Source organism: Thunnus thynnus, chromosome 20 (genome assembly GCF_963924715.1).
Source record: "Thunnus thynnus chromosome 20, fThuThy2.1, whole genome shotgun sequence".
Taxonomy (NCBI): domain Eukaryota; kingdom Metazoa; phylum Chordata; class Actinopteri; order Scombriformes; family Scombridae; genus Thunnus; species Thunnus thynnus.
In genome coordinates this window covers 20149178-20173752 of record NC_089536.1, presented here as the reverse complement: position 1 = coordinate 20173752, position 24575 = coordinate 20149178, and the positions used below count along the sequence as shown (strand labels likewise).

Here is a 24575-nt window from a genome sequence, read left to right as displayed (position 1 = left end):
AATGTAAGTTTAAAGAGTTTTAAGAGGCATGTTGACAGACACATTCACAGACCAAGAGTCAGCCTTGTTAGATTAGTTAAATTTATGACAGAGCTTCAGTACAAAACATTAAACAAACATCATGACAATATATATGTGATCCTCATTGTCTATGTTATTCAGAAGATTATCTAAATGTCATTAAAGAATATCCCTTTCTCACCTTATTCCCTTAAATGCTCTATTACATTACCGACAAGCATTAACAGCTATATGAGGTAATGCACTGCGACTGAATGCGTGTAACACAAAGTCGTACAAGAGCTTTCACTAAGACTGTTGAATATGGATCACAAAAAGAAAAGAAAAAAAAAAACAGCAGGTAAAAGTGATAGTGGTCCCCTGAGCTGTGCAGTGTTATGACTGTGCTCAGTGCAGGGTGATGCACACATGCGGTGTGTATTCAAGTTCATGGGTGTGTGTGTGTGTGTGTGTGTGTGTGTGTGTGTGTGTGTGTGTGTGAAGCTCATTCCTGCTCACAGTCTGATGCACACAGCGCTCTGACTTGACTGAACCTTACGAGCAAAAGCAGCGTGATGTCTGACTGGACAGTCTGCCCTAAAAGTTTGTTTCCTTTCCTTTTTTTATTCTTTTCAGATAAGCAACGACAACAAACATTAACAGTGTGTAATGCATCATATTGATAAAATGGAACAATAAAGCCAGGTCTTTATTTCTGACTGATTTATTTTGATTTAAAGACTTTTTTTGTTCTGTATGATTTACATGAATAATTGTCTTGTGCCGACTGATTATACCTCAAAACTCCAAAGTGAAGTTTTGACAGCGACAAATATCAGAGCATGTGTGATACAAGTTTGACACTACAGCAAATCTGTAGAACATTTTAACAATACCTGCTTTACTTTGCCAATTTCCAAACTCACCAAGACCTGGAAATAACCTCATTCACCTTATTCTGAAAGAGGTGCGCTGCTTTGTTCCAAGATTTAACAGTAAACTTTGAAACTATATAAAATGACTTGCTTCACTAAATGCAAAGCAATATGCTACACAAGGTGCCAGACTGATATCGTCTAATGTTAGCTCCACTCCAAGTTACAATCAGTTTGATTTTTACACATTAACCTCGAGGTTAACTGATGTGAAGTTCTATATTTTTATTATTTATATGTTTATTTTCTATAAAAATATAAGTCACAAGCGTAAGTAGAAAAATAAAAATTAGAAGACGTCCTGGACAGTCTTTGTCATGTCTTCATAAAATATACAAGTAAGAGTGGAGATCAGTGGTCGTCTTTGTCCCTTGTTCAAGTGTAAAAGCTTCCCTGTTGGTGAAAAGATGGATGTCTGTACAGTGTGTGTGTGTGTGTGTGTGTGTGTGTGTGTGTGTGTCGGTGCCGTCAGTGGTTGATCAGTGTTGGTCGAGGCACCTCTTCTCCAGAGCAGAGCTCAGCCTCTCTTTGCTACTGCTGCAGGACTTGAGAGCCTCACCGTTCCTGCAGATTCACACAGAAACATACGACATATAAGACTTTTGTAATAGGCATCCTTCTAAAAAAAACACAGGCCACAATTTCATTAACTTTAAAAAAGGGACAACACATTTTGTCACTAAGTTTGAATGAAAAACAAAACAAAACCCCAAAACAATCACACTGACTGTAAGCCAGATACTTGTGTAGATAAAAGAAAGAATTGTCCTACTTGGACAGGAAGGTGTGAAGCAGCGAGGCGTGGTGCTGGGGGAAGTAATCCTGCTGGACGGCGTGTTCCAAACACAACAGCTGACCTGGGACCAGCGACGCCTTTTTCGTCTTGCCCTCTCCCTGAAACACAGAACAGAAAAGTAAAAAACTAAATCAAGTGATACAGATTGAACTCATACTGTGAGACAGATAAATGTAAAACTGTGCAACATTGTGACAAATGTAAAAATTCTGCAGGGATTTTAAGCCACATGAAAAGAAAATGTGAATGAATGAATCAGCTGTTTTTTTCTTTTACTTCTTACAAGATAAGATGACAAACTGAACAAAAAATGCAGTTCATAAAGTTTGACAGCAGGGGGACTCCAAAAGCACACACACACACCAGCATGGAAAATCCACAAACACTACTTTACAGAAACTGACTTCATGATTTGTGATCAAGCTTGCACAAAATAGCAAAAAACAAAAAAAAACTGGAACCACATAATTTCCGTGGAATCATATAGTGACAGTTCAGTCTATAAAATCCTTCAGATACACATCAGATTCAGCAACAAGAACTCAAGCACAGAGTTTATCTGAGGAAACAAACTCAATCTCTAAAATTAGTTTTCAGCTGCAGATTCAGCACCTTGGAGAGGGAACAGCATGTCAGTCTAATACAGATGAAGAGTGTGTTTCTGAGGTGTTTGTTAAAAAAAAAAAGCTCTTTGTGCCACTAGCATGGCAGTCAGGCCACCAATTTGGTCCAGACTGAAACATCTCAAATGCTGCAGTCAATGTAGTTGTTTCAGCCACTTGGATCTGTGGAGGATGTGTGTGGGGGAAGCTGTAGCAGCACTGTACCTTAAGGAGCCCCATCCTGACCAGCAGCGTGGAGAGGAAGCAGTATGACGGGAGGGCTGAACCACAGAGGAGCTTCTTCAGCAACGCGTCTGTGTTACACAGTAATACAAGTCATTGAAATGATGCAGTATGGGTAACTCTCATACAAATGACATCACTGCAGAAAGATGAGATCCATCAACTTAAAACAAATATTTGAACCACTAAGAGAAAAACACTTCATACAACACTCTTGTTTGGCCAAATCTGTAAAATTACAGATGTGTTGTTATTGCACAGCTATTTAAAGAAAGGTGTCCCTTTCAGATACTGTACACCTGTATTATATTACTGTATTATTACTGTAAAAATTAGAGCTTGGTCAATATAAGAAGAAGAAGGGAAAGTGAGACAGCAGTGTTTTATTCACCTGTAGTTTCCAGAACGGCTACCTTGATCTCTGGTTCCTCGCTGTACAAAGAAGCGATATTCAGAAGCACATCAGCGGCTTTGTGTGGGTCAGATGTATCCACCTGGTGACAGAGGAGAAGAGTCTCAGCACATCTATTCACTGCAAACTCTGTTTGTACACCCGAACCAGCAGTTTAATCATCACAACGAACACAGACAACCTGCTGGGATGCTTTATTTTCACTTTTTTTTCTTTTGAATTCCCACCTGTTGCTGCAGATCTGTCCTCATCTCTCCCAGCTGAAGAAGCTTCTCAGCGGACGGGCAGCTGAGGAAAGACATGACCTCTGCCTGAGGAACCACACAAAGCCAAAATGATTGAAATGCAAACATTTGAAGGTGATGTCAGTATGATGCTTAGTTCACGGTTTACCAACATGAAAGTTTAATATCTTTCTGATGTAAATGATTTTGTTAAACAGTTCATTTACAAGCTGTCAATTTATGCACGATATTGCTTGTTAATAAACAAAATAGACCCAAAATCAAATGTCTGTCACTCTGTGTCTGGTTGTTTGGTAAATACATAAATACTAATTTGTAATGCAACATGTATTTTATGTGGTCTTACTGGGCTCTGAGGTTTAACAGGACTGTCTTCTTTTCTTGTCATGCCATTTTCCTTCACATATTCACCATCCTCTTCGTTTTCTTCATCACAGTTGTCACTCGCATCATCATCATCGTTTTCTTCGTCATCTTCATCATCTTCGTCATCAGGTTCTCCTTCGTCATCACTAAAGTGAGGTCAAAGGAATCAAATTTTACCACTCAGTAAATGTTATTTTTTGTGTTAAATGAGCTGCTTCAGGAAAGATGTATTTGTTTACTTGATATTACACAAACACACAGGTGTTACCTGAGTGACGCCAGCATGTCTCCTTTGTCCAAGTTCTCCATAGCTGCCCTCAAAGCCTCACAGCCCTCCTCTCCCAGACTATTACCTGTCAGAGTCACAGACCAGAGTCATTCTCAACCTTTACTCATTATTAAAAACTTGTAACAATATGGTTTTACAATAATCATATGCTTGGGTTACTATACAGTATTTCAAATTTAACAGCTTTTCCAATATTTTCCTCATATTTAACACTTTTCCAAGAACATTCCATAACTTCTCATGACAATGGGAACCCTGCACGTAACTGCCTCTTCTACAGTGATATTGAGAAAGTCAGTGTGTGTACCGTTCAGATCCACTTTCTCCATGTGCGGTTTGTCCATGACAGCCCGAGCCACCACTAGCGCCGCCGCCTCAGTGATCTCACCGAATGACAGATTGAGCTCCTGAAGACGAGATACATGACAGAGTTGACGGAGCAGACACACACTGACGCAGACGCCTGAACTTTGATGATTTGATGACTGACCTTCAGGATGGGCAATCCTTCTCTCAGGACTGCGGCGAGGGCGATAGCTCCCTCACAGCGGACCAGACAGTCGCCGAAGTTGATCACCTGGACGTTCCTCAGGTGCCTCAGAGCCTGCGTGGCCAGGACAGGAGCGAAAAAACGGTTTGGCTTAAGCAGACTGGCTATATTTACTTTGTTTGTAGGTATTTTCTGAGAATAAACAGGCCTCACCTGTGCCATGGCCAGCGTTCCCCTCTTTGTGAAGGTGTTGTCATTGAAGTTGAGGACACGGAGCTCTGGGTTGTGTCGCATGGCTGAGGCTAACGCCATCACACCTGCGTAGTTGATTCCATTCTGGGGCATGTGGACCTCCTCCAGGCTGCCCATCAGCTTACATGAGAAAACAGAGCAGCGTTTAAGGTTAAAGAAACTGTTATTAATATCTTGCTTCTATCAAGGCTGTTATGATTCTTACAAATGTGATTTTAAAACATGTGAATGAATTAAAATGGCCATAATACTTTGTACCTATGATGCAGGTATTAGTCACACTATATCAGCACACATAAAAACTGGATGGAGACACAGATGACGACTATTTCCTCGATTAATCAGTTATATAAAAAGTGAAAAATAGTGAATAAACAGACAAAAACAAAACACAAACAGTCCAAAATGAAAAGACATTCAATTCATGAATACATAAAACAGAGAAAATCAGGGGTCTGGAACTGGTTTGCAGCATGTTTTTCTTGTTTGCTTTGCTTGAGAAATGACTAACAATTAAATCAAAATAGTTTTGTTTATTTTCAGAAAATCGTTTCAGCTGTATTTGAAATGTTGCCTTGATTATCAGATGATGTAACAGTCAGCGTTTCATATGTTTTAATTTTTATTAAATTATTACTGACATGGAAAATGTTTGTGTTATGTGTCACTCAGCTGATAACAATTGTACTCACAACAATGACAGTGTTAACAAATGTTAATAATGTAAAGCTGTAACGTCATCAGTTTTTGGCTGTCTAGTTATAGTCCATGCATTGTGTGTTTTTACCTGGAAGGCTTTGGCCAGGGCGCTGGCTCCTTCATTCTCCAGGCGGTTCCTCCCTGCGATAAACACTCTCAGTTTGAGTGGAGCTCCGAGGGCCGACGACTGTCTGTGGCACTCGATCAGAGCTTCAGCCAGGATCTACACAAACCATACAACACCGTCACTGTCATGCAAACATGTATGATACCTTTCCTTGAGAAACATGTTTGCAGCGGCTTACTCTTTATTTTTTCGTTTGTTGTGCACTGTCAAATAGCAGATTGCAGTACTTTTATCCCCAAACAGAGCACTGGTGATGAGTCAAAACACATGAAGACATTCAGCATGTCTGCCTGAGAGCTTACCTTTCCTCCTCCGATCCCCATGCCACAATTGTTAAGCCTCAGCTCTCTCAGGGTGTGGCAGGACGGGCTCTTCAGCAGCTGCTCGATTCCCTTCACACCGTCTGGCCCGAAGGCGTTATCACTCAGGTCCAGCTCGGTCAGCCTGGCCCCTGCACTCATTAATCCATTGCCCAAGGACCTCTGATGAAAGCACAAAAAGAGGACATGTGGAGATTTTTTTTTTTTTTTTAAAAAAGCAGGAGACTATACATGCATCCATAAAAAACCTTTATTAATCCAGTGGGTGAAATTCTCACCAGGGCTGTTGGGATTTCAGAACGTAGCCTCCCGGTGAAAATGTCACTCCAATAGCATCTCTGAAAGACACAAAGAGTTGTTAACAGAATGTAAACAGTAAGTATGAGGAGTGTTGTGTCTATCAATACTATGAGGCTGCATATTGAACAATAATGTCAACTTGTATGAAAGTACTGACAGTTGGCATGAATGATTAGTCAAATTCTAAGTTTTATTGACAAACACCTGAATAGATTTTAGCTGTTCAGCAGTATAATAATCAGCCTACTCCTGACACAAAATGTTTATTATGTTGATATTGTTCTCCTTACATTGATTCAAAGTTCTCAAAGTCCCCTCCACTCAAATTTTTTATATACATCTTAAAACATGTCTGTAGGGGATCTTTAACAATTAAGAGCATCAGTGATGATGACAACTTCCCTGGTTTTAGGCTACTTGATAGATTAAAGCTGAAATTTGTGGTATGGCCCATGTTTACTTTTCAGGGACCTGAAACCATTAAGTGAGGAGTACCTGGAGCAGGTCTTTGCTCTCTAGAGCCTTGGCGATGGCTCGGGCTGCCTCCACTCCCACAGTGTTCCCCTCCAGGCGCAAAGCTCTCAGACTGTGGTACTGCTCGATCTCACGGACCAGCTCTTCCACTGTAAGAGCAGAGAGAGAGAGCAGGTTATCAGATCTGAAGAGGAAACACTTACAGGGACCACTCATGTGAAATCGACAGTGCACTGAAATCCATCTCTGCTGTTGCCAAGCATCTGACCTGACTCAGCATTGTCCAGCTTCAGTCCCAGGCCTTTGTAGCTCAACTCTCCATCCCCGACATGGGTCTTGGAAAGAGCATCAGCCAGCTGAGCAATGTCATCTGAAGCCATAACGACTCTATGGAGACATCCAGAAGTCAAATATTAGGGAGAAGAATCACATTCTTCAGCATACAAACCAGTAGAAGTGGCATTTAATTTAGCAGTTAATACCCAAAACTGACAAATGATGTTCTATGACACACTTTAAGCCGATAATTTACTTTATCAATACAAAAACTAATAACAATGACGTTAGCTATTAGCTTTACAGGTGCTAGTTGGTATTAACATACAGTAACAGTTAGCTCAATTAAAACTGGTGTGACTGTATCAAAGTTAATTATCGTGTTTCCCAGCCTCCGACTCAGTCATAAAGTTGTCATTAGGACGACAGGTAACTGTGAACAAGCATTGTGCCTCACCACAAAGAGTAATTTCCACGGAAATGAAGTGATAGCTTTGACACACACGCCGCTCCTTTTGCGCCGGTTGCTAAACCACGTGACGTCATACTGCCTGGTTTCTTCTTCATTGGTTCCGCTCACCTCATTTAGAATTCATCTGCAGGTGTGCTAGCGCCGCCTGCTGGTTTCTCCGTCAACGCTCTTTATTGTATGCTATATATATATATATATATATATTATCTTTTTTTTGGTTTGTTCTGTTCTGTTTTTAATTCAGACTACCTAACAAACCTTTCCATTCTTTACAATCCCCATGAACTAGCCTACTTAGCGTCATTATGTAAAGCTAGGGGCATCGATGCTTTGCTAAACGTGTCATAAAAATAAAATACATGGTTTGAAAGTTTACATTCGCCTAAATTTGCGCCGACGTTACGCCAAAGCGGGAAAAATGCAACGCGCTGGACAGGTAACACGTTTCTAGTAGAAGGGAGATTTTAGAAAACACCAGGAAGGTATTTGGTGCAAGTTGTTGTCCTCACTCTGCATGACTGTCACTGAAGTGCCAGTAAAGTTGTACGAGGAACTTTGACTGCTTTTGCAAGGTTAGGGCCGCGATTTAAAGAAGCATTTGCCTGTGTGTTTGGTTTCCCTACTGGAAAGATGTTGTGGCAGGTGTTTAGGAGGTTCATCTGGACGCCCACCTGTAAGGATGGAGACAGAGAGGAGCCACTCCTGCAGGTGAGCGGAGAAGATGACCTAAAGAAGACTGAAACACAGCTCAAACCTCCTGCAGCCAGAGACACACCTGCACCTGAGAAAGGCTTGATTACTAACTGGCCAAAGCAGGTGACTATCCCATGCCTTTGGGGGCCCTAAAAGCTCTGTATTTTCCAATTATTGAATTGATTGTAAATTTGTTTGAGAACATTCATCACTTAAGCACAATATCAACTGGAATGATAAAGGCCATAATATAGTCTTGCATTATTACCTGTCATGTTTTATTGTCTTGTTGAGGGGCCCAGTTTCAGAATTAACATGGTGTATATTCCGAAACACATTGTGCAATCTCACATTCACAACAGCGGTAAATTGTTGTTTCTAATGTCAATAATGAATACAAATTAGGTGAAAATTTCAGTTATTGATTTCAATAGCTTTGATATAGCCTCTGAATGGATAAGTGCTGGTCCAGTGTAACAGGACACAGTGTGCCGCACATGTGTTTAATGTTGTTTTTAGTCTCTGAATAAATCCAATACAGATATATTTAATTATAAAGTAAGAACTTTTGCTGTTTACCAAGATTGTGAAGGGTAAACCACATAATTACAAACAGGCTACAAATAATTTTTGCCCAGGGGCCCCCAAGCAGGTTAACCATGGAAAGAGGAACACCTGTGGGGCTTCTCAAAACCTTGGTTTTCAGGTAACTTTAACAGCTGTGATGTAATTAAGCCAAATGTTATGAAGCCCACCGCTTATACTTACTGGCCTGGTAGTCAGTATTTGTAACAACTCACCAAAATCCAAGTGGTACAGTGTGATACGGCATGTCATTTAGGACAGAACAGGGTGAAACTACCAGTCTGCTAAATGAAATTGTAGCATTACAACATTGTGACCAGTGATGGAAAGTAATTAAGTGCATTTACTCAAGTACTTTACTTATGTACAATTTGGAGTACAGCTTGGACCTAGACATGAGGTCATTTTATACTGTGGTATTATAAGATAAGATAAGACTATGATCCCAGAGGGGAATTTCACATGTTACAGCAATACAGGGAACAAGCTAATAGATAAGAACTAGGAGGAATAAACACACCAAAATAAAAGTCAAGCAACTGGAATTTAACCTATATACATTATTATCATTATACACATTACAAGTGTGTGAAGTGTGCTGTAATATTTAATAGGCTACTGTACTTTTTCCATAACTGAAAAATAAAAAGTCATGCAAATGGAATTCAATCTATGTACATTATCAACATTATACACATTACAATACTTAGGCTAAATGACCAAGAGAAGGATTTAATCCTTTTTCCACAACTACAGAATAAAGCTAAATTGGCACATGCAACATGTCAAGTGAAATACAGCTCAGCCAAATCAATGCATAGCGCAGTTTTTGCAGGTTTTGCTGTCCTCTGGTGGTGGAGCTTCTCCTGGATACTTGTTGCGATACTGCACTGTTCAAAACAGCCAGCATCGTGCTCCGTCCACACGTCAATGACAGCAACACTACATTTACAAATATGCGCCTGGATATTGATTGATACTTGGCTGGCTTGTTTTTTCCTATCAATATCGCCATCGCGCTGTGAAGCTGTGTCTGACCTGAGAAAGCGTAATAACTGAACTGTGGGTGAGTTGCTCTGCTAACTGGGGGCTTCACTAGTGAATTAAATAGTGAACCAGCTAACTTATCTAGTAGCTAGTTAATACTGTGTGTGTGTGTGTGTGCAGTGTCTGTCAGCTCAACAGCCATTTTTTGTAAACTGTAAACTCTACATGTTCATAAGATAATCTAACTTTATTCATTTCTATGTAGTGAAGCTAAATTTCAGTGATTAGCCTTTAGCCTGAGTAAGAAGTAGTAGGTTAGCGTTAGCTGGCTAATCCTGACCACCGGTAAGTAAAATCAGGTAGTGTTAACTAACGTTACACTAAGGTCAGTGACCGTTAGCAGCTTATCGGATGCAAATTGTTTATTTTAGTTACATGCATTGTAGTGGATGTAACGTTTAGTTGTAACGTTAATTGTCGATCTTTTTCAGCCTGCTTAGCATATGCTACCGTTAGCTATCATTTCCCCAACATTGTTGTGGCTAACGTTTTGAACTTGTGTGAACCGTTCAGATGTCCCCTCTCTAAAAACCCCCCCACAGATTATGCGTCAAATATGTCTCTAGTGTCCAGCGTCACTTTCAGATTAACATAATGCTAACCTAGCTGAGGCTAACTAGCAGCCAGCCTCACCGTTAGCTGACCCCGCTGTTTTGTTTAAGCAAGTCCGATGATTGCTCAGCGTGTTTCAATGGCAGGCCTTGGCTTGTCACTGCAAACAGTTAGCAGTGTTTGCAAACATTTTTAATAACTACGAGCTATAATCTTATCCATAAGGATACTAACGATACAGGTGTGTATTGTTACCGTAGCTGTCAAAGTTGTTAATGCTGTTTGTGCAATAAGTTTGAGTTTTAAGCTGCTGCGAGTAGAACTGCAACATCAGTCCATTTATCGATTAGTTGCTAATTATTAAATTAATCGCCAACTACTATGATAATAAGTTAATCGTTTTGAGTGTTTTTTTAAAGAAAAAAGTCAAAGTTCTCTGATTTAAGCTTCTCAAATGTGAATATGTTCTGGTTTCTTTAGTCTTCTATGATAGTAACTGGAGCGAACATTTGAAGATGTCACCTTGTGCTTTGGGAAACAATGATCAACATTTTTCACAATTTTTTGACAATGCAAAAGCCAAACAACTAATCGATTAATTGAGAAAATAATCAATAGATTAATGGATAATGAAAACAATGGTTAGTTGCAGCCCTAGTTGCGAGTCTCAACCTTGTCTTCACCCTCAGGCAATGGATCCTGAACGACAGAAGCGAAGAGAAGAGATTCAGAAAGCAATGAGTTTTATCCAGTAAGTAAATTTTTAATGTCTCCTTTATGCCTATCACTGTGACTAAAGTGCACACTTCTACTACATGGACAACACTGACAGCCTCCCTATTTTCTCACCATAGGTCCTCATTACCTTTCCCAGAGCCAGAGAGTTATGAGGTTTGAAATGACCCTTTTCTACTTTTTTTTTGTTTACAATTGTGGATTTAATATAGTGCACCTACTATATACACATGTGCTTCAGTGCAGCCATCCTCACACACACACACACATACACATACACATCCTCACGTTATTTCTTAGACCTTGACATTGTCATTTATCTTGTCCTCAATCTTTTTCTAATTCCTGTCTTCTCCTCTTGGCCTTTCTGATCCTCTCATATTTCCTCCCTGTTTTTTTTACATTGCCCTTTACCTCCCTCTCTCAACCCTCTCATCATTAAATCTTTTATCTCTCTTTGCCCTCTCTCTGCACGCTCCCTTCAGGCGTTTCTGACTCAGTTGGTGTGTCACTTGCTGGATGAGGGCAATTCTTGCTACCGAGATGGGGACTGGCGTCAGGCCACCCAGCAGTATGGGGAGGGTATCAGTGTCGCCCGCTACGCCCAGGCTGAGGCCCTCGTCATCCCCCAAGAGCTGCTGGAGAGCCTGTATGTCAACAGGGCGGCTGCCTACTACCAGACGGTGAGTGAGAAGAGGTTGTGTCACTCGCAGATGTTTATGTGGACACGTAGAAAACACAGTAGGGAGTGGATGTCTGTTCCACTTTTAAAAGGACAAAAACTGTTTGTTTGGTCAAAAACTGTTTTTAAAATGATGTCAGACGACACGTGGTGACTTAGTAATCACTACACTACTTTTGCACGCCACCACTCGTAGGATCTTGTTCCATTTAATTTATAAATGACACTCAACCTTTGATTCCTAATTTTCACATTCTGTCTGTTTTTTTCCTAACTCTATTTTTTCCTGTCTCAGAGGGAGTATGAGCGCGGTGTTCAGGACTGTGACAGTGCACTGTGCGTGTCAGAGGGTAGTCGCAGGGCTTTGTACCGCAAAGCGCTCTGTCTGAGGGAGCTGGGACGACTCAGAGAGGCTTACGAGTGTGGAACCAAATGTCTCCTCACAGCACCACACGTATGTCATCAACACTTAAAATATTGATGCCAAAGACATTTTGGCAGATAATAAAGAATGTAAAACATTGCCATTAAAATTAAATTTTTAGTGCAAGCAGAAATCTGATAAATAAGATATTCAATTCCAGTTTCAGTAGAAGTAGAAGTAAACGGCGCCCCTTGTTTTCTTTTTTGTTCTTCCAGGACAGGCAGGTGAGCGACCTGGCCCAGGATCTGGCCAATAAACTGGGCCTCAAGGGCCGTAAAGCTTACGTCAGCCCTCAGACAGAGTCCACGGCGACAGAAGGGGACAGTCATGGGGAGACTTCCCCACCTACAGGAGAGGTGGGTGCTGCTGTCACATTGTAGAGTTAGTGAGTGTTCAGACTGAAAACTGCCGTACGTTTAAAAAAAAAAAGAGAAAATGCAAGGGGTTGTGTAAAAGAGGAGAGAGAGGTGGGAGTGTGTTGCTAAAGGGGCTGTAGTCGGCCTGAATACAACCTTACATATTATTGATGTGCTAACTGAATTAGAATCTGCTATTTTCTTCGTCTTTTCTTTAGCTGTCCTCCAATGGGCTGGAATCTCTACGTGACATTGGACCAGGTACGGCAAACTTGCAAACCATAAACACATCCGCTCCCTCCCAGACTCCCATCCGCTTCCCACATTCATCCCCTCATCTCCGTTTCTGTTTTCCTCCTCCTCCTCAGCGGACCTTTCCAGCGCACAGTGCATCCCTGCGCCTTTGGCCACGCCCATCCCTGTCAGCGACGACCCCGCGACCTCGGTGGTGACCCCATGCACCGACCTGTCGGAGAGCCCCAGCAGCCAGGCCCTGCCTCCTATGCCGTACTCTGTCCCTGTGTCGGAACACATGGACGAATGCAGCAGCAGCGTCATCAAGGACGAGCTGGACAGCCTGCTGGAATGCATCCCCAAGAAAGTCAGTGAGGTGACTGAGGGGCAGAATCAACCAATCATGCACCATTGTAGGGCCATGGCTGTATATTTACTGTTTAGTATGTGTTAGATGGAAGGCAGAGTTAGGGTTCTGGTGGGATTTGATTGTCAGCCAGCAGGGTTATATTTGCGTTTTTTAGTCGGGGTGAGTGAAGTAATCCTCATCTCTGTCTTGTCTCCTGGTCCAGAATCCAGTCCAGGGTGCTATCCCCACCAACCTTCCCAACACAGCAGTGGGTCTGCGGCCTCCTTACTCCCCCAGCCTTCCCGCCCCGTCACCCCAGCTTCCCCCTGCCTTCTTCAGCTCCACCATCAGTGACATGCCTCCTCTGGAGCCTTACTCGCCGCTGGTCCAGCGGGACCAGGGCTCCACCCAGGCGCAGGACGCACTGGGAGGATTCTCCACTGGGGCCACGGATGGAGAAGGGAAGGCGGGAGTCATCGCTGGCGGGCTGGACTCCTTGTCTGAGTACACTCTCCCTGGTGAGCTAAAGACAAGAAACATTGTGTTTTATCTCATTCAAGGATAACAATCTTTGATTTTTTTTTTTTTAGTGTTGCAGTGCAGTAACTTGTCATAGCACGTTGGTTGCACCAGATGAGAGAGAGATAATTTTGCACATTTTAAACTTCAATAACCAGAAATCCTGTAAAGTGTTAGTAGATACACATGGATTCATATATGTATTTAAGGTTGTCTAGTGCAACTTTTAACAGTAATTTTCTGTAGCTCAGGAATATGTGAAGACACTATGCCTTTCAGCTATATGAATCTTACTGTTGTTTACTCATAAAACATGGTGTTACATGAATTTGAGCGAGTGTTTTTATCTTGATAAGTGTGTCAGCTAAAGCTTAAAAGAAACGACATGCAGTAATACAGCAGTAACAAGAGCAGTATTAGTTTCAGCGTCTTAGCCTTCTCTTGCGTAGCTGCCAGAGCACAGCTCTTAGGGAGTTGGCTTTAACCTGAGACGTGCATCAGCAGCAGCAGCAGGCAGTGTGAGTCAGCACCCTTCAAATACGGTGTCTGACATCAGTGTCCTTGTGTCTGTGGTCTTCAGGGGGACGAGTGTGTCACAGCTTCATCCCTGGAATGCGCAACCACAGTGCCGCACATGCAGTGAGTAACAAACACACATTACTTACATTCTTTGCGTCATCTCTTTTTTTTTTTTTTCAGATTTTAAATTGTGCTGTTAATGGTACTGTTCCATTATTTAACAGCCTTTTCTGACTATGCAGCTAAGTTGCCCTTTATGTTTTATATCACATCTCCTCCTCATCTTCTTCTGCAGAATGGTCCAGCAGGAACCAACCTGTCTCTGCTCTCCAGGAATCCTCTAGCAGCCACGCATGAGTTTCGGCAGGCCTGTCACGCCTGTTACAGCCGAATAGGTTGGTTCAAGTGGCCGACATCTGAGTGTCTTTCTCTTTTTTTCTCCAAATGTTCACAGTAGGATGTTGCAGCATTGCCTTCTCTTTTAGCTTGCCAACTGTTTATGTGTGAAATAGTCAAACATTGTTTTGAAGGAGTGTTAAGTCATTAAAGACATACCGCCTCAAACACTAACCACTAGGACAGAATGCATCTCATCTCACAAAAATCCTAAAGATTTGTAGTTATTGCTCTTTTTTTTTTTTGGTGTTATTTCACCTACTTCTTTCTCGTCTTGCTCACAGGACCGCGAGTGATGGACTACAAATATCAGCCAGAGGCAGCTCATCGATGCAAGAGGGATGTCCTGCTCTGTCGCCTCAAAAACATAGATGACCCCACCTGGAAGAGGATCCGGCCCCGGCCCGCACGGAACAACTTCCTGGGGGCATTTGTACTCTGTAAAGGTATGTTTACATTCTGAATTAAAAGCTTGACTGTATATTCTAGGTGGGGAAAATCAAGTTGTAAAACAGCGGCGTGTTCATGTTTTCCTTTTAACATTCTCACTCTCTCCCCTCTCCATGTTCCACAGAGGTGCAGGAGCGTCAGGAGTGTCAGTACGGGGAGAACTGTACATTTGCTTACTGCCAGGAGGAGATTGACGTGTGGACCCAGGAGAGGAAGGGCGCGTTGAGCCGAGAGCTGCTGTTCGATCCGCTGGGCAGCACAGAGAGACGGGCGCTTAGCGTCACCAGACTGCTGCAGCTCCACATGGGCATGTTCATGTTCCTCTGTGAGGTGAGATCACAGCCTGTGAAGCAATCCTGTTCTTTTTTTTTTTTTTTTTTGCTCTCTCCGGATTTACTTTTCTGGAGCGCTGGAACAAGACCGTGACTTATCAGTGTCTTTTTTCCTCTTTCTACAGGAATGTTTTGACAGTAAGCCTCGCATCATCAGCAAACGCAGCAAAGAAAACTTAGCAGTCTGTTCAAACCTCACAGCTCGACACCCGTTCGACGATAACAAGTGAGTGTATTTTTTTAAATCTTCCTCAAATACAACGCCCTCAAATTTTGTTCCGCTAAGCTTATCAAAAGCGTGATAAAGACACTCATAATTTCATTTAGTCTTTATTGTCCGTCTGCAGACTTATAAAAACATATCATTATGTACCTCTGCTCACTCCAGGTGCCTGGTGCACGTGGTGAGGTCAGCCAATGTGCGCTACAGTAAGGTGCGTCCCCTGCACCCCCTCTGCCAGTTTGACGTGTGCCGCCACGAGGTTCGCTACGGCTGCCAGCGCGAGGACAGCTGCTCCTTCGCACACTCCGTCATAGAGCTGAAATGCTGGGTCCTGCAGCAGGACACCGGTGGGTAGAACACACACGTTACATCTTTAGTTGATTTAAAAATGTCTCCATCTGTCAGTCGTATGAATAAACCTTTATCTGGGATCCAGGTTGGGAAGATTATATCCTGCTCTTAACTGAGGCTTCACATGTGATTAAATGTAATCCAGTACAGTGTTGCTTTCTGTGATGGATAATAGAGTTCTGGCATACAAACATTTAGAATATATGTGGTATTTTTAAGATGTTGATATGCAAAAGGTGCTTTTGGGATTAAGATCATAATCAATACTTGTCAAATAACTGATGAATCATTTAAGGTATTTTCCCTAATGTTTCCTACAGGAATCACTCATGAAGAGATGGTGCAGGAGTCCAAGAGACACTGGCAGAGGCTGGAGCAGAACGCACAAAAGCAGCAGAAGGTGAGGCAGGAGAGTTGGATATTTCACACTTTTCCCCCCCACTGATTAACTGTGGCCACTTCCCCCCCTGAACTACAGTTGACCCCTGACTCCGTTAGCCTGCGAAGGACAGCACCATACCTCCTCAGCCAGTTTTTCTCACCTCGCATCAAAGAAGTTCACTTGTAGAGCATAAAGAGAAGCAGTAAGAGCTTCTAGCAATGACGAGGACATGATCCTTCATGGCCTTCTCACCTGCAAACACAGCCCTATGTGTTTATTATAATGTACATTGAAGCCACAAGGTCCTCTGGGGGTTGAAGTGTGAATGTTTTAAGTGACAAAATGTGCAAAGCAAAATAGATTTGCATAATCAATGTTAACCGTCTCTATTCTCTCCCTTTTTTTCAGCCCATCCATATCTCCCATCCGAGCAGCAGCGTACCTGCAGGAGGAGTAGGGGGAATGGGTGGCGGGGGCGGAGGAGGAGGGGGAGATGGTATCGGCGGGGGAGGGGTCAGCCCGGTGGGAGGGCTGGGGGTGGGAGGGTTAGGAGCAGGGGTGGGAAGGGGACGCCCCCTCAACCTGAAAATGAAGTTTGTGTGCGGCCAGTGCTGGAGAGAAGGGCAGGTCAACGAGCCCGACAAGAACCTCAAGTACTGCACCGCCAAAGCACGACACAGGTGAGGCAGGACTCGCACACGCACGGCTGTTTGCGTTCTTCCCATGAGTCAAAGCGATTTATGGCTGACTGTCTACATTGCAGTTTACATGTCACTGACTTTGATTTGTGTGTCTAGGACGTGTAAATCATTTTAACTTAAGAGTTGTGTGCTACTACAAAATAAAACTCTCGATTGTTGTTCAGTCATCGCTGCTGTTTTGCTTCTCTGTTCAGAGTTAAGTTTGTTTCCTTCGTTTGAATTCATGTTGGCTCTCCGCTTCCTCAGCTGGACGAAGGAGCGTCGAGTCTTGTTGGTGAAATCATTTGAGAAAAAGAAGTGGGTTGTCGTTCGGCCTCTGCCTTTCTCCCGCACCTATCCACAGCAATATGACGTGAGTTCCTCCCCCCTTTTTTTTTTTCCTGCAGTCCTCAGACACATTTTTCTCTCCCCTCTTTCTGCCCCTCGGCCAATTGTTCTGCCCCTCGACCTCTCTCTCACATGTCGAATCCAACCTCTCTCACATGCTGAATACATCTGACTCTGGTTTTGCCCTGGGGGGCAGGTGTCGTAGTAAACGTCCTAACCCCTGCAGTTCTGTCTTCTTCTGTGGTTATATGTGTGTCTATGACCGTGTTGTCACGTTGCTTTCAATCCGCAAGAGATTTTTTTTTTGAAGGTTGGTCATTTAAAATAAGTATTAATTAACACAGTACTCCAGTAACTGTAGGATTACCACATTCTAGTCATAATTTTAAGGCAAACTTTCATCTAACTCTTACCAGTAACCATAGCAGCTGCAACAGTAGTTCTCCATTGACATAAACAACAACAAAATGACATTTTCACAAAAGAAAGGTGTAAGTTAGTTGAACCCTTCACTCTTAACGCCTGTGTGTCTCCCAGATGTGTGTGCATGTGATGAAGCAGAAGAAGTGCCACTATATTGGAAACTGCTCATTCGCCCACAGTCTGGAGGAGAGGGACGTGTGGACGTACATGAAGAACAACAGCCGTAAGCTCAAATTGACTAGTACCTGCTTTACCAAGTGATGCATTCCTAAACTTTTGTTAATTGTAATAAATTGCACTCCAATAAAACTTTGTAGATTCACGTACTGGATTTGAAGATAATATATCAAAATACTAATAGTACTTAACACATAGATCTATATATTGGTTGGCTTTTTTGTAATTTTAAAATAGTCATTTATAATTTCTAATCTATTAATTTAGAAAAGAAAATGTGAAAAATGACACATTTGCTATGGTTTGTTTTATTTATCCAGGCCTGTTTTTCCGTTTTTAATCATATCTTCTGATCTGTTTGCTCACCATTACAATCTAGACAAAAGCCCGATACTCACATTGATGTTTAGGGCGAAGTGCCAACTCCACTCCACTCACACTGATTGTCTGATTGTTGTCGTTCAAGATAACACACCCGCATTCAAGGTCACTCAGCCTCTTTTTTTTTTTTTTTTTTCCTTCCTTACCTCGCTCCTCTGCAGTGAGAGACATGCAACAGATGTACGAACTGTGGCTGCAGCTCACCAATCAGAGTAGACGCACAGACAGCTCCGTCGTGACCCCGCCCCCGGAGGACAAGCAGGTCACCATAACAGCAGATTACACAGAGAGCATGGTGAGTGAGATCAAACCTGCCCGCACCTTTCAGCAGCATCAGAATATGTGGCATTTGTCTTCTCTAGAGACGCCTCAGACAATTATGAGGAAGAAGGAAGGAAGGTGTTGTATTTGACTGAGTAAAGATTTGAACTGTATCGATTGTTCCAGGGAGGCCGGCGGTTGTCAGACGGGGACGACCTCTGAGTGTTGCTGCGTTGACTAGAGGCAGCGGATCGGTGCTGAGCTGCAGACAGAGAGACAGGCCTGCCACACCAGCTACAACTCAACAGTCTGTCATCTTGCCAGTCTGACCTCCTCTAGCATCTAGCCAGCAGCGTGAGAGCAGATGACGAACAGTCGAACCCCCACCACCCCCCCCCCTCCCCTCCATAATCACACACAGGCATACAAACACATTAACACAGCATATAATACACAGATAATAGGCACAGATTAACACGAAGAGAAAAGCTTTGTTAGTGAAAATACCGGACTTGGCTTCAGCATTTTGTTTTATATCATCACGCAGTTACACACAGCATCTTTAGGTTCCCCTCCAGCAGATCACACTGCAGGAATTCCACATACAACTAGTTTTGCTCTGACTAAAATAATCAATTAGCGTTCCCTAGTGCTATTGAGACTGAGCATCTGTGTCCACCAGGTACCTCCTTTTCTTTTTCTTTTTTCTTTTCTTTTTTTTTTTTTTTGAAATCCTTGCAGCACTGAAATGATTCTTGGATGGGCGCGCTGGTCGCGGTTCTTAAATTTTGCTCGGCATTAATTCAAAGCTCGCTCGAAGCAACGGCGCTCTCACGCTTAAAGTTGATATTTCAACTTTCAGAGTGCCAAAAAAAAATGCCAAGCTCTCAGTGCTGCTGGTGGCAATTGAGGCTGAAGGAACTATGAATTATGGTTCACAGAGGCTCTTGGTGGACGCTCCTCATTAAGCTACAAAATAACCAAATCCTAATCTCCCTCCTGTTGTGGAAATACAGCGAGAGGGTCAAAATAATTTTCTGGAGATAATTTTTTTTTTTTTTTCTTCAATGGGAGTTGTGCTTCCTTGTTATATTGTCTGCCATATTGGTAGAACGCTATGAATGTAACGCCTGCATGGGCCTTTAAAACGAGGAAATCGGTCATTTAAGAACAATGCTGTGGTTGTGGAATGTATGTAATTATACTTACATGCCCAGAACCAAACTTGTGTAACATTACGGTTTTACCCCCCCCCCCCCCCCCCCCCCCCCCCCCCACCACCACCTTTATTGGTAGAAAAAAAAAAAAAGCCCTCGATAGCTGGTGCTGTAATCATACCAACCGTTCCTGTATGGGACGAGCACAGACACGTACACACTCTCACATGTTAACCTTGTAGTCGCTGTCAGCCGGTGTCCCGGTGAATCAAAGCAGGCTTCAGCGTCGGCTCCTCTCAGGTTCACTAAAAGAGGAGTAAATCGACAATTTGGCAACAAAAAAATCGCAACTAAACGTTTGTGGCTAAAGTTCAGAAAGCTACTAGCTTGAAGCAGTTGCCAAAGTGACAAAGGGGCTATTCACCATCACATACTTTACACTGAGCTGGTAAGCAGCTGACAGAGATGTGAAGCTGGTGTAGGAGGGCTACAAAAGAAGTAACTGCAGCACACATATTGAGTCGTGGCTAGAGCTGCTCTCAGCAATAGATCAGATCAGACCGCAGATGCCCATTAAGAAATGATGACCTCACTTGGACTGAAGCACAGTGAAAATACTGCAGAAGACTTAAGTTGTGTAAAAAAAAAAAAAGAAAAAAAAAAAGGAAGGAGCTTTGTAATAATTTAAAAAAGATGCTCACATGAATGATAATTTAAAGACTGGAAAGCTTAAGGATAAAATGATGAATGAAAAGATTGAAGATGATGAAGAATATATTTTTCTGTAGGTGATGGTTAGAATATTTAAGATTATTTGAAAGTAAGGGCAAGTTGACACGTCTTCAGTCGAACTGGGGGAGGTCATTATTTCACTTAAAACCAATCATGCTCCCACAGCCTTCAAATGGAAACCTGTGTTCCTCATATGCACCCAAATGTCATGTTCCTGATAGCTAACGGTAGGCCCTAAAGAAACATTTTCATAATGGGGAAACCTGCTAGCTTGAGACCGGGAAACAATTCGCACCACATTTTGTGCCTATAAACAACACATCAACATGTGACACGAACACACATGCAAAAACATGCAGAGAGAGAGAGAAAGAGAGAGAGAGAGAGAGAGAGAGGCAGGATATCTGTGGCCATCTTATTCTAGCCTTTAATGTGGACGGAGACACGATGGAGGTATGTCTATATTCAGATACATATACACACATATTATACATATTTACGAATAATGGTATACTACTAATAATAATTGATAACTTAGCGGTTAAGCTTAATAAATACATAACCTGAAAAACCTGTATTGATTACATAGAACTTCTTGTTATTGAGGTATTGCTATATGACATGTATCGCTGAACTAGATGACTATAGTGATTTTTATTTTTTTCTTAATGATTCTTTTGTAATTTTTCCTTCTGTGTGGGTTGTTCCAGGCAGGGTTAGCATGAAGGGGTTGCAGCAGAGCTCGATCAGAGTTTCACGCCCAACGTGTCGAAACGGAACACAGAAGGCGCCAAAAATCGAGCGAGAATAAGGGAAATTTTTACCGCTCAGCAAGGTGTAGATCAAAATTTCGAAAGAAGCTGCACTTTATATTTAAAATATCAGTCGATGTTTGTGTCCCATCGGCTTAGTGCATAAAATCTATAACGTTACACTCAACCAGCGCTAAAGGAATGTTATGGTCAGTAGGAGCAAAAACGTTTAAAAAAAAAAAAAAAAGTTCAGAAGTTACACTTTTGAACCTTTTTAGATGAGGTCTTAAAACCACAGGATAGTCTACACGTGTCTTGTGATGTTCCAGCTTTGTCTGCAGTCCCTTCATTTCGTCCATGTTTGTGACACCAAAGGCTGCCGTGTTTTTAATCATCCAGCTCCTGACACGCAGATCTCAGGTCAGTTTCGCTGGACGCTCAGCAGCAGTTTTGGGATTATTGTTAACGAGCCCTCGTCTGGAACAGCCCAGGTATTAGCTTCTTCGAGGGATCGTATTACTACTACTCCTAGTATTATGATGAATATGATGACGATAATGATTGCTATCTATTGACTATTTCTATTTCTCTTCTATATGCTATGGATATATGTATGTTAATTGCAATGTATAACTCTCTCTTTATATATGTATCCATGTATGAATATAATAATTAACAGTAAATATGCGTCTGTGTATGCAGCAGTGCACAGCTCTGTCTGGGAGGCAGTGAGCAGGAAACTTGTGATATTAACTGTAAGGCTCCTGAGGTCTTAATCCTACAGGTGGTGAAGCCAGTTATCAGCCACCAGCAGCTGTAGGTTGTGGATAGTACAACATAATTTACACAGTATGGTAGACCTGCTATATATTCATGCTAATGAGCTCTGTTTGTAAGCATTAGGATAGTTGGGTGCTGGCCAAAGGGGGGGAAAAAAAAGAGAGTTGATTAAATTTATATATACTGTTAACTGTTTCCCCTTCACAGTGTCACAGTGATATTACCAACAGAGCTGGCTGCTCACTGCCTGAGCTGTGCTTTTTTTTCTTTAAATTAATCCATCAGGCAAAGACAGATCTGGAAACAAAAGCATACATAGAGGCCTATATACTCCCGTATAGCGCCTTATTCGATATACTACACCTATAAGATGATACATACCCCTATTGTATAATCCTGCTTACTATATACAGTATATGATACCTGATACCTATTATAATACTTAGACACCCTTATAAGGTAATTTAGATAAGAGATGGTGGAGCTGTTTTTTCTGTGGCTGTGGAAGAAGTTTGCTGTGTTCAGTAATGTGTTGCCATCTTGTTTTTCAGGGTGTTGGGTTGGAAAGGACAAGTTGTTAGGAGAGTGATACCACACCCAAATGCTCTTTATCCACTGAAATAATGTCGGTTCAGGATAATTTACATTAAAGGCAGCTGAGATGGGAAATGAACATCAGCCGCCACCAGCCAAACATTTGTAAATCTTAATTTTGGCAGGAAAAGCTGTAGTAGGTAAATCATCATCAATTTAATTTACAAAAAAATATACAATTTGGCTTCATGAATTTGTGAATATGGCTGGTACTAGCCACTATGACGAGTGGATTATAAAAATAGTCTATCCGTGTTTGAAATCCTGCAGAGCATTTGAGGGGAGGCTCCTCTTCCGTTGTTGGAGAACGGCCAGTGTTAATGATGTAACTGACATGCACAGAAAAAAACAACAACAACAAAAAAACAAACTGGATACCTGTGCTGCATGTACTGTGTGTGTGTTGTTAAAGGCGAATCATGACACAAACCTAGAGGGGAGGCAGGTCGCTGCTGCTGTGTCTGTACACTCAACGAACCACAGAGTGTGACTTTTACTAGATTAGCCCGTCTTAAACAAACTGGTGCGCAACATGACGTTATGTGTATATCCTGTAAGCCTGCCTTACTAAACACCACTGACCATTCATTTGGTGAGGAAAACCAGGCCATGAGACCTGAAGGTTGCTGGGCAGCGGACATTGACTCTGATGCCAGAATCACTCTGTTACTACAACATATTCAAACTTGCACATTGATAACACATTGATGCGTTAAAGCGTTAAATTGTTCCCTTTTAGTTTATCTTTATGTCTTCCTGAGCAATTCATAGCATGGTCAGGGCTGTCAAGGAAGCAGGTTTCTTTCACTTTAAGGGTTGTAACATAAAAAAATATAAGTTATTTTAGTTAAAGTGTTTTAAGCTTCTCAAGCTTGCTGCAGTATATGATACCTCTGATGTGCAGACGGCCTACTGTGCCATCTTTACATACAGTAATTAAGCTTTGAAGTATGAATAATAATAATAATTCACGTTGTGCATAAGCAGGCAGACATTTTGGCATTAATCACTTTTCTTTTTAATTTCTCGAAGGCAAAAGGTTCATGCTGACTTTAATGAATAGTTTATTTCTGTTTATAGATGTCAAACTTCTGTGCTGGATAAAGCACACACAGCAAAATGTTATTGTGTTCATTCATTTATTCATTCATGAGTTTATGAAGTTATAGCAAACTGTTTCTCCTTGGGTAGTATTTTCCTAAATGTCACTTGACTTAAAGGTTGTCTTAGTTCTCTTGACACAAGTGGTTTATGTGTTAAACTAACCAGAGTCTGTGCATCAGTGTTAGTTACTACAAACAAACGTTTTTTCCTGGCTGCATTAAATGAAATATGGAGGTTTTCAGCCGTGAAACAAGTTTCTGCTCAGCAAATATTCATGTGACCTAACCCCCACCTCTCCCTTCTGCCCCCTGATACAGTTTGTGTCATTTGATTCCCTGCACCAACACACACCCACACAGCCACAAAAAATCCTTAATGAATCGGTTTTCATTCAATGAGAAGTTATTGGTTATTTGAATTGTTTTCAATAACTTGGATGAAGAAACCAGGGTTGTAAGAAATGGAAAAAACAAGACTTCTTTTTGTACTGTATTTTTACATTTTGTTGTTTTACGTTTTGTTTTATCTTCTTGACTTTGTTTTTTCTTTTCTCCTCCCTGGTTGGAAGTTCATGATCACACAAGTGGACCAAATCTCTTGAAAGCATTTAATAAACAGACTGTTTAAAAAAAAAAAAAAGCGTTTGTCCATTTTTAGAGGTGATGAAGGACCCTCATGTGTTACTTATTTATGTCATATACATATATAGTCATTAGTTCATTGTTTTCTATTCTAAAACACTCTGTCTTGATCTTGATAGTTTTTTATCTTAAGCTTTTAGAAGAAGTAATTGTACTACGCATGAGCAACAAATGCCGCCATGGCTGAGAGAAGAGCACCTCACTGTTGATTGAGGGGTGGTATACAGAATCCAAGATGGGAGGACTGGGAGGTGGCGTGCGATGACAACATCACTGAATACATAGAGGAAGGCACAGGATACATCAGTAGGTGCATTGATTGCCTAAGATTACTGTGCAGAAGTTCCCAAATTAAAAACCTTGGATTAACAGCAAGGTTCATGATACCCTCCACACATGCACGGCTCCTCACAAAGGT

At 41.9% G+C, this 24575-nt stretch overlaps 2 protein-coding genes across 8 annotated transcripts; one reads left to right on the top strand and one right to left on the bottom strand.

Moving 5' to 3' along the window:
- Positions 1-58: 58 nt before the first annotated feature.
- Positions 59-8058, bottom strand: rangap1b (Ran GTPase activating protein 1b). Of its 2 annotated transcripts, none has more exons than XM_067576406.1 (16): positions 7970-8058; positions 6819-6937; positions 6572-6699; positions 6055-6114; positions 5759-5938; positions 5418-5552; positions 4592-4750; positions 4379-4492; positions 4196-4295; positions 3868-3952; positions 3580-3745; positions 3216-3299; positions 2968-3070; positions 2559-2647; positions 1708-1829; positions 59-1499 (listed from the first exon to the last, which is right to left on the bottom strand). In XM_067576406.1, the coding sequence occupies exons 2-16, from the start codon at positions 6928-6930 to the stop codon at positions 1415-1417; spliced, it is 1722 nt and encodes a 573-aa protein (XP_067432507.1). In that variant the 5' UTR covers positions 6931-6937; positions 7970-8058; the 3' UTR covers positions 59-1414. The 2 variants fall into 2 exon arrangements, with proteins under 2 accessions (XP_067432507.1, XP_067432506.1); XM_067576405.1 differs by lacking the exon at positions 7970-8058 and adding an exon at positions 7284-7398.
- Positions 7546-24109, top strand: zc3h7bb (zinc finger CCCH-type containing 7Bb). Of its 6 annotated transcripts, none has more exons than XM_067576398.1 (22): positions 7546-7734; positions 7929-8114; positions 10865-10926; positions 11030-11066; positions 11396-11593; positions 11888-12046; positions 12232-12372; positions 12591-12633; positions 12741-12973; positions 13179-13473; positions 14055-14113; positions 14289-14388; positions 14674-14835; positions 14964-15169; positions 15297-15397; positions 15560-15741; positions 16066-16145; positions 16536-16807; positions 17075-17180; positions 17693-17801; positions 18298-18431; positions 18584-24109. In XM_067576398.1, the coding sequence occupies exons 1-22, from the start codon at positions 7717-7719 to the stop codon at positions 18617-18619; spliced, it is 2919 nt and encodes a 972-aa protein (XP_067432499.1). In that variant the 5' UTR covers positions 7546-7716; the 3' UTR covers positions 18620-24109. The 6 variants fall into 6 exon arrangements, 5 of the variants coding, with proteins under 5 accessions (XP_067432499.1, XP_067432498.1, XP_067432500.1 ...); XR_010924894.1 differs by lacking the exon at positions 7546-7734 and having other exon boundaries at positions 7949-8114; positions 12741-12982; positions 18584-20739; positions 22370-24109; XM_067576397.1 differs by lacking the exon at positions 7546-7734 and having other exon boundaries at positions 7949-8114; positions 12741-12982.
- Positions 24110-24575: the final 466 nt, after the last annotated feature.

What these genes read in the sequence shown, in the direction of transcription:
- rangap1b (XM_067576406.1), bottom strand. Translation starts at nt 6,930, where the DNA reads ATGGCTTCAGATGACATTGCTCAGCTGGCTGATGCTCTTTCCAAGACC. An exon ending in GCTGGACAATGCTGAGTCAG is followed by an intron (nt 6,700 to 6,818) that starts GTCAGATGCTTG and finishes CTGCTCTTACAG; the next exon opens with TGGAAGAGCTGGTCCGTGAG. An exon ending in GAACGCTGGCCATGGCACAG is followed by an intron (nt 4,493 to 4,591) that starts GTGAGGCCTGTT and finishes CTGGCCACGCAG; the next exon opens with GCTCTGAGGCACCTGAGGAA.
- zc3h7bb (XM_067576398.1), top strand. An exon ending in TCTACGTGACATTGGACCAG is followed by an intron (nt 12,634 to 12,740) that starts GTACGGCAAACT and finishes CCTCCTCCTCAG; the next exon opens with CGGACCTTTCCAGCGCACAG. An exon ending in ACCACAGTGCCGCACATGCA is followed by an intron (nt 14,114 to 14,288) that starts GTGAGTAACAAA and finishes CTTCTTCTGCAG; the next exon opens with AATGGTCCAGCAGGAACCAA.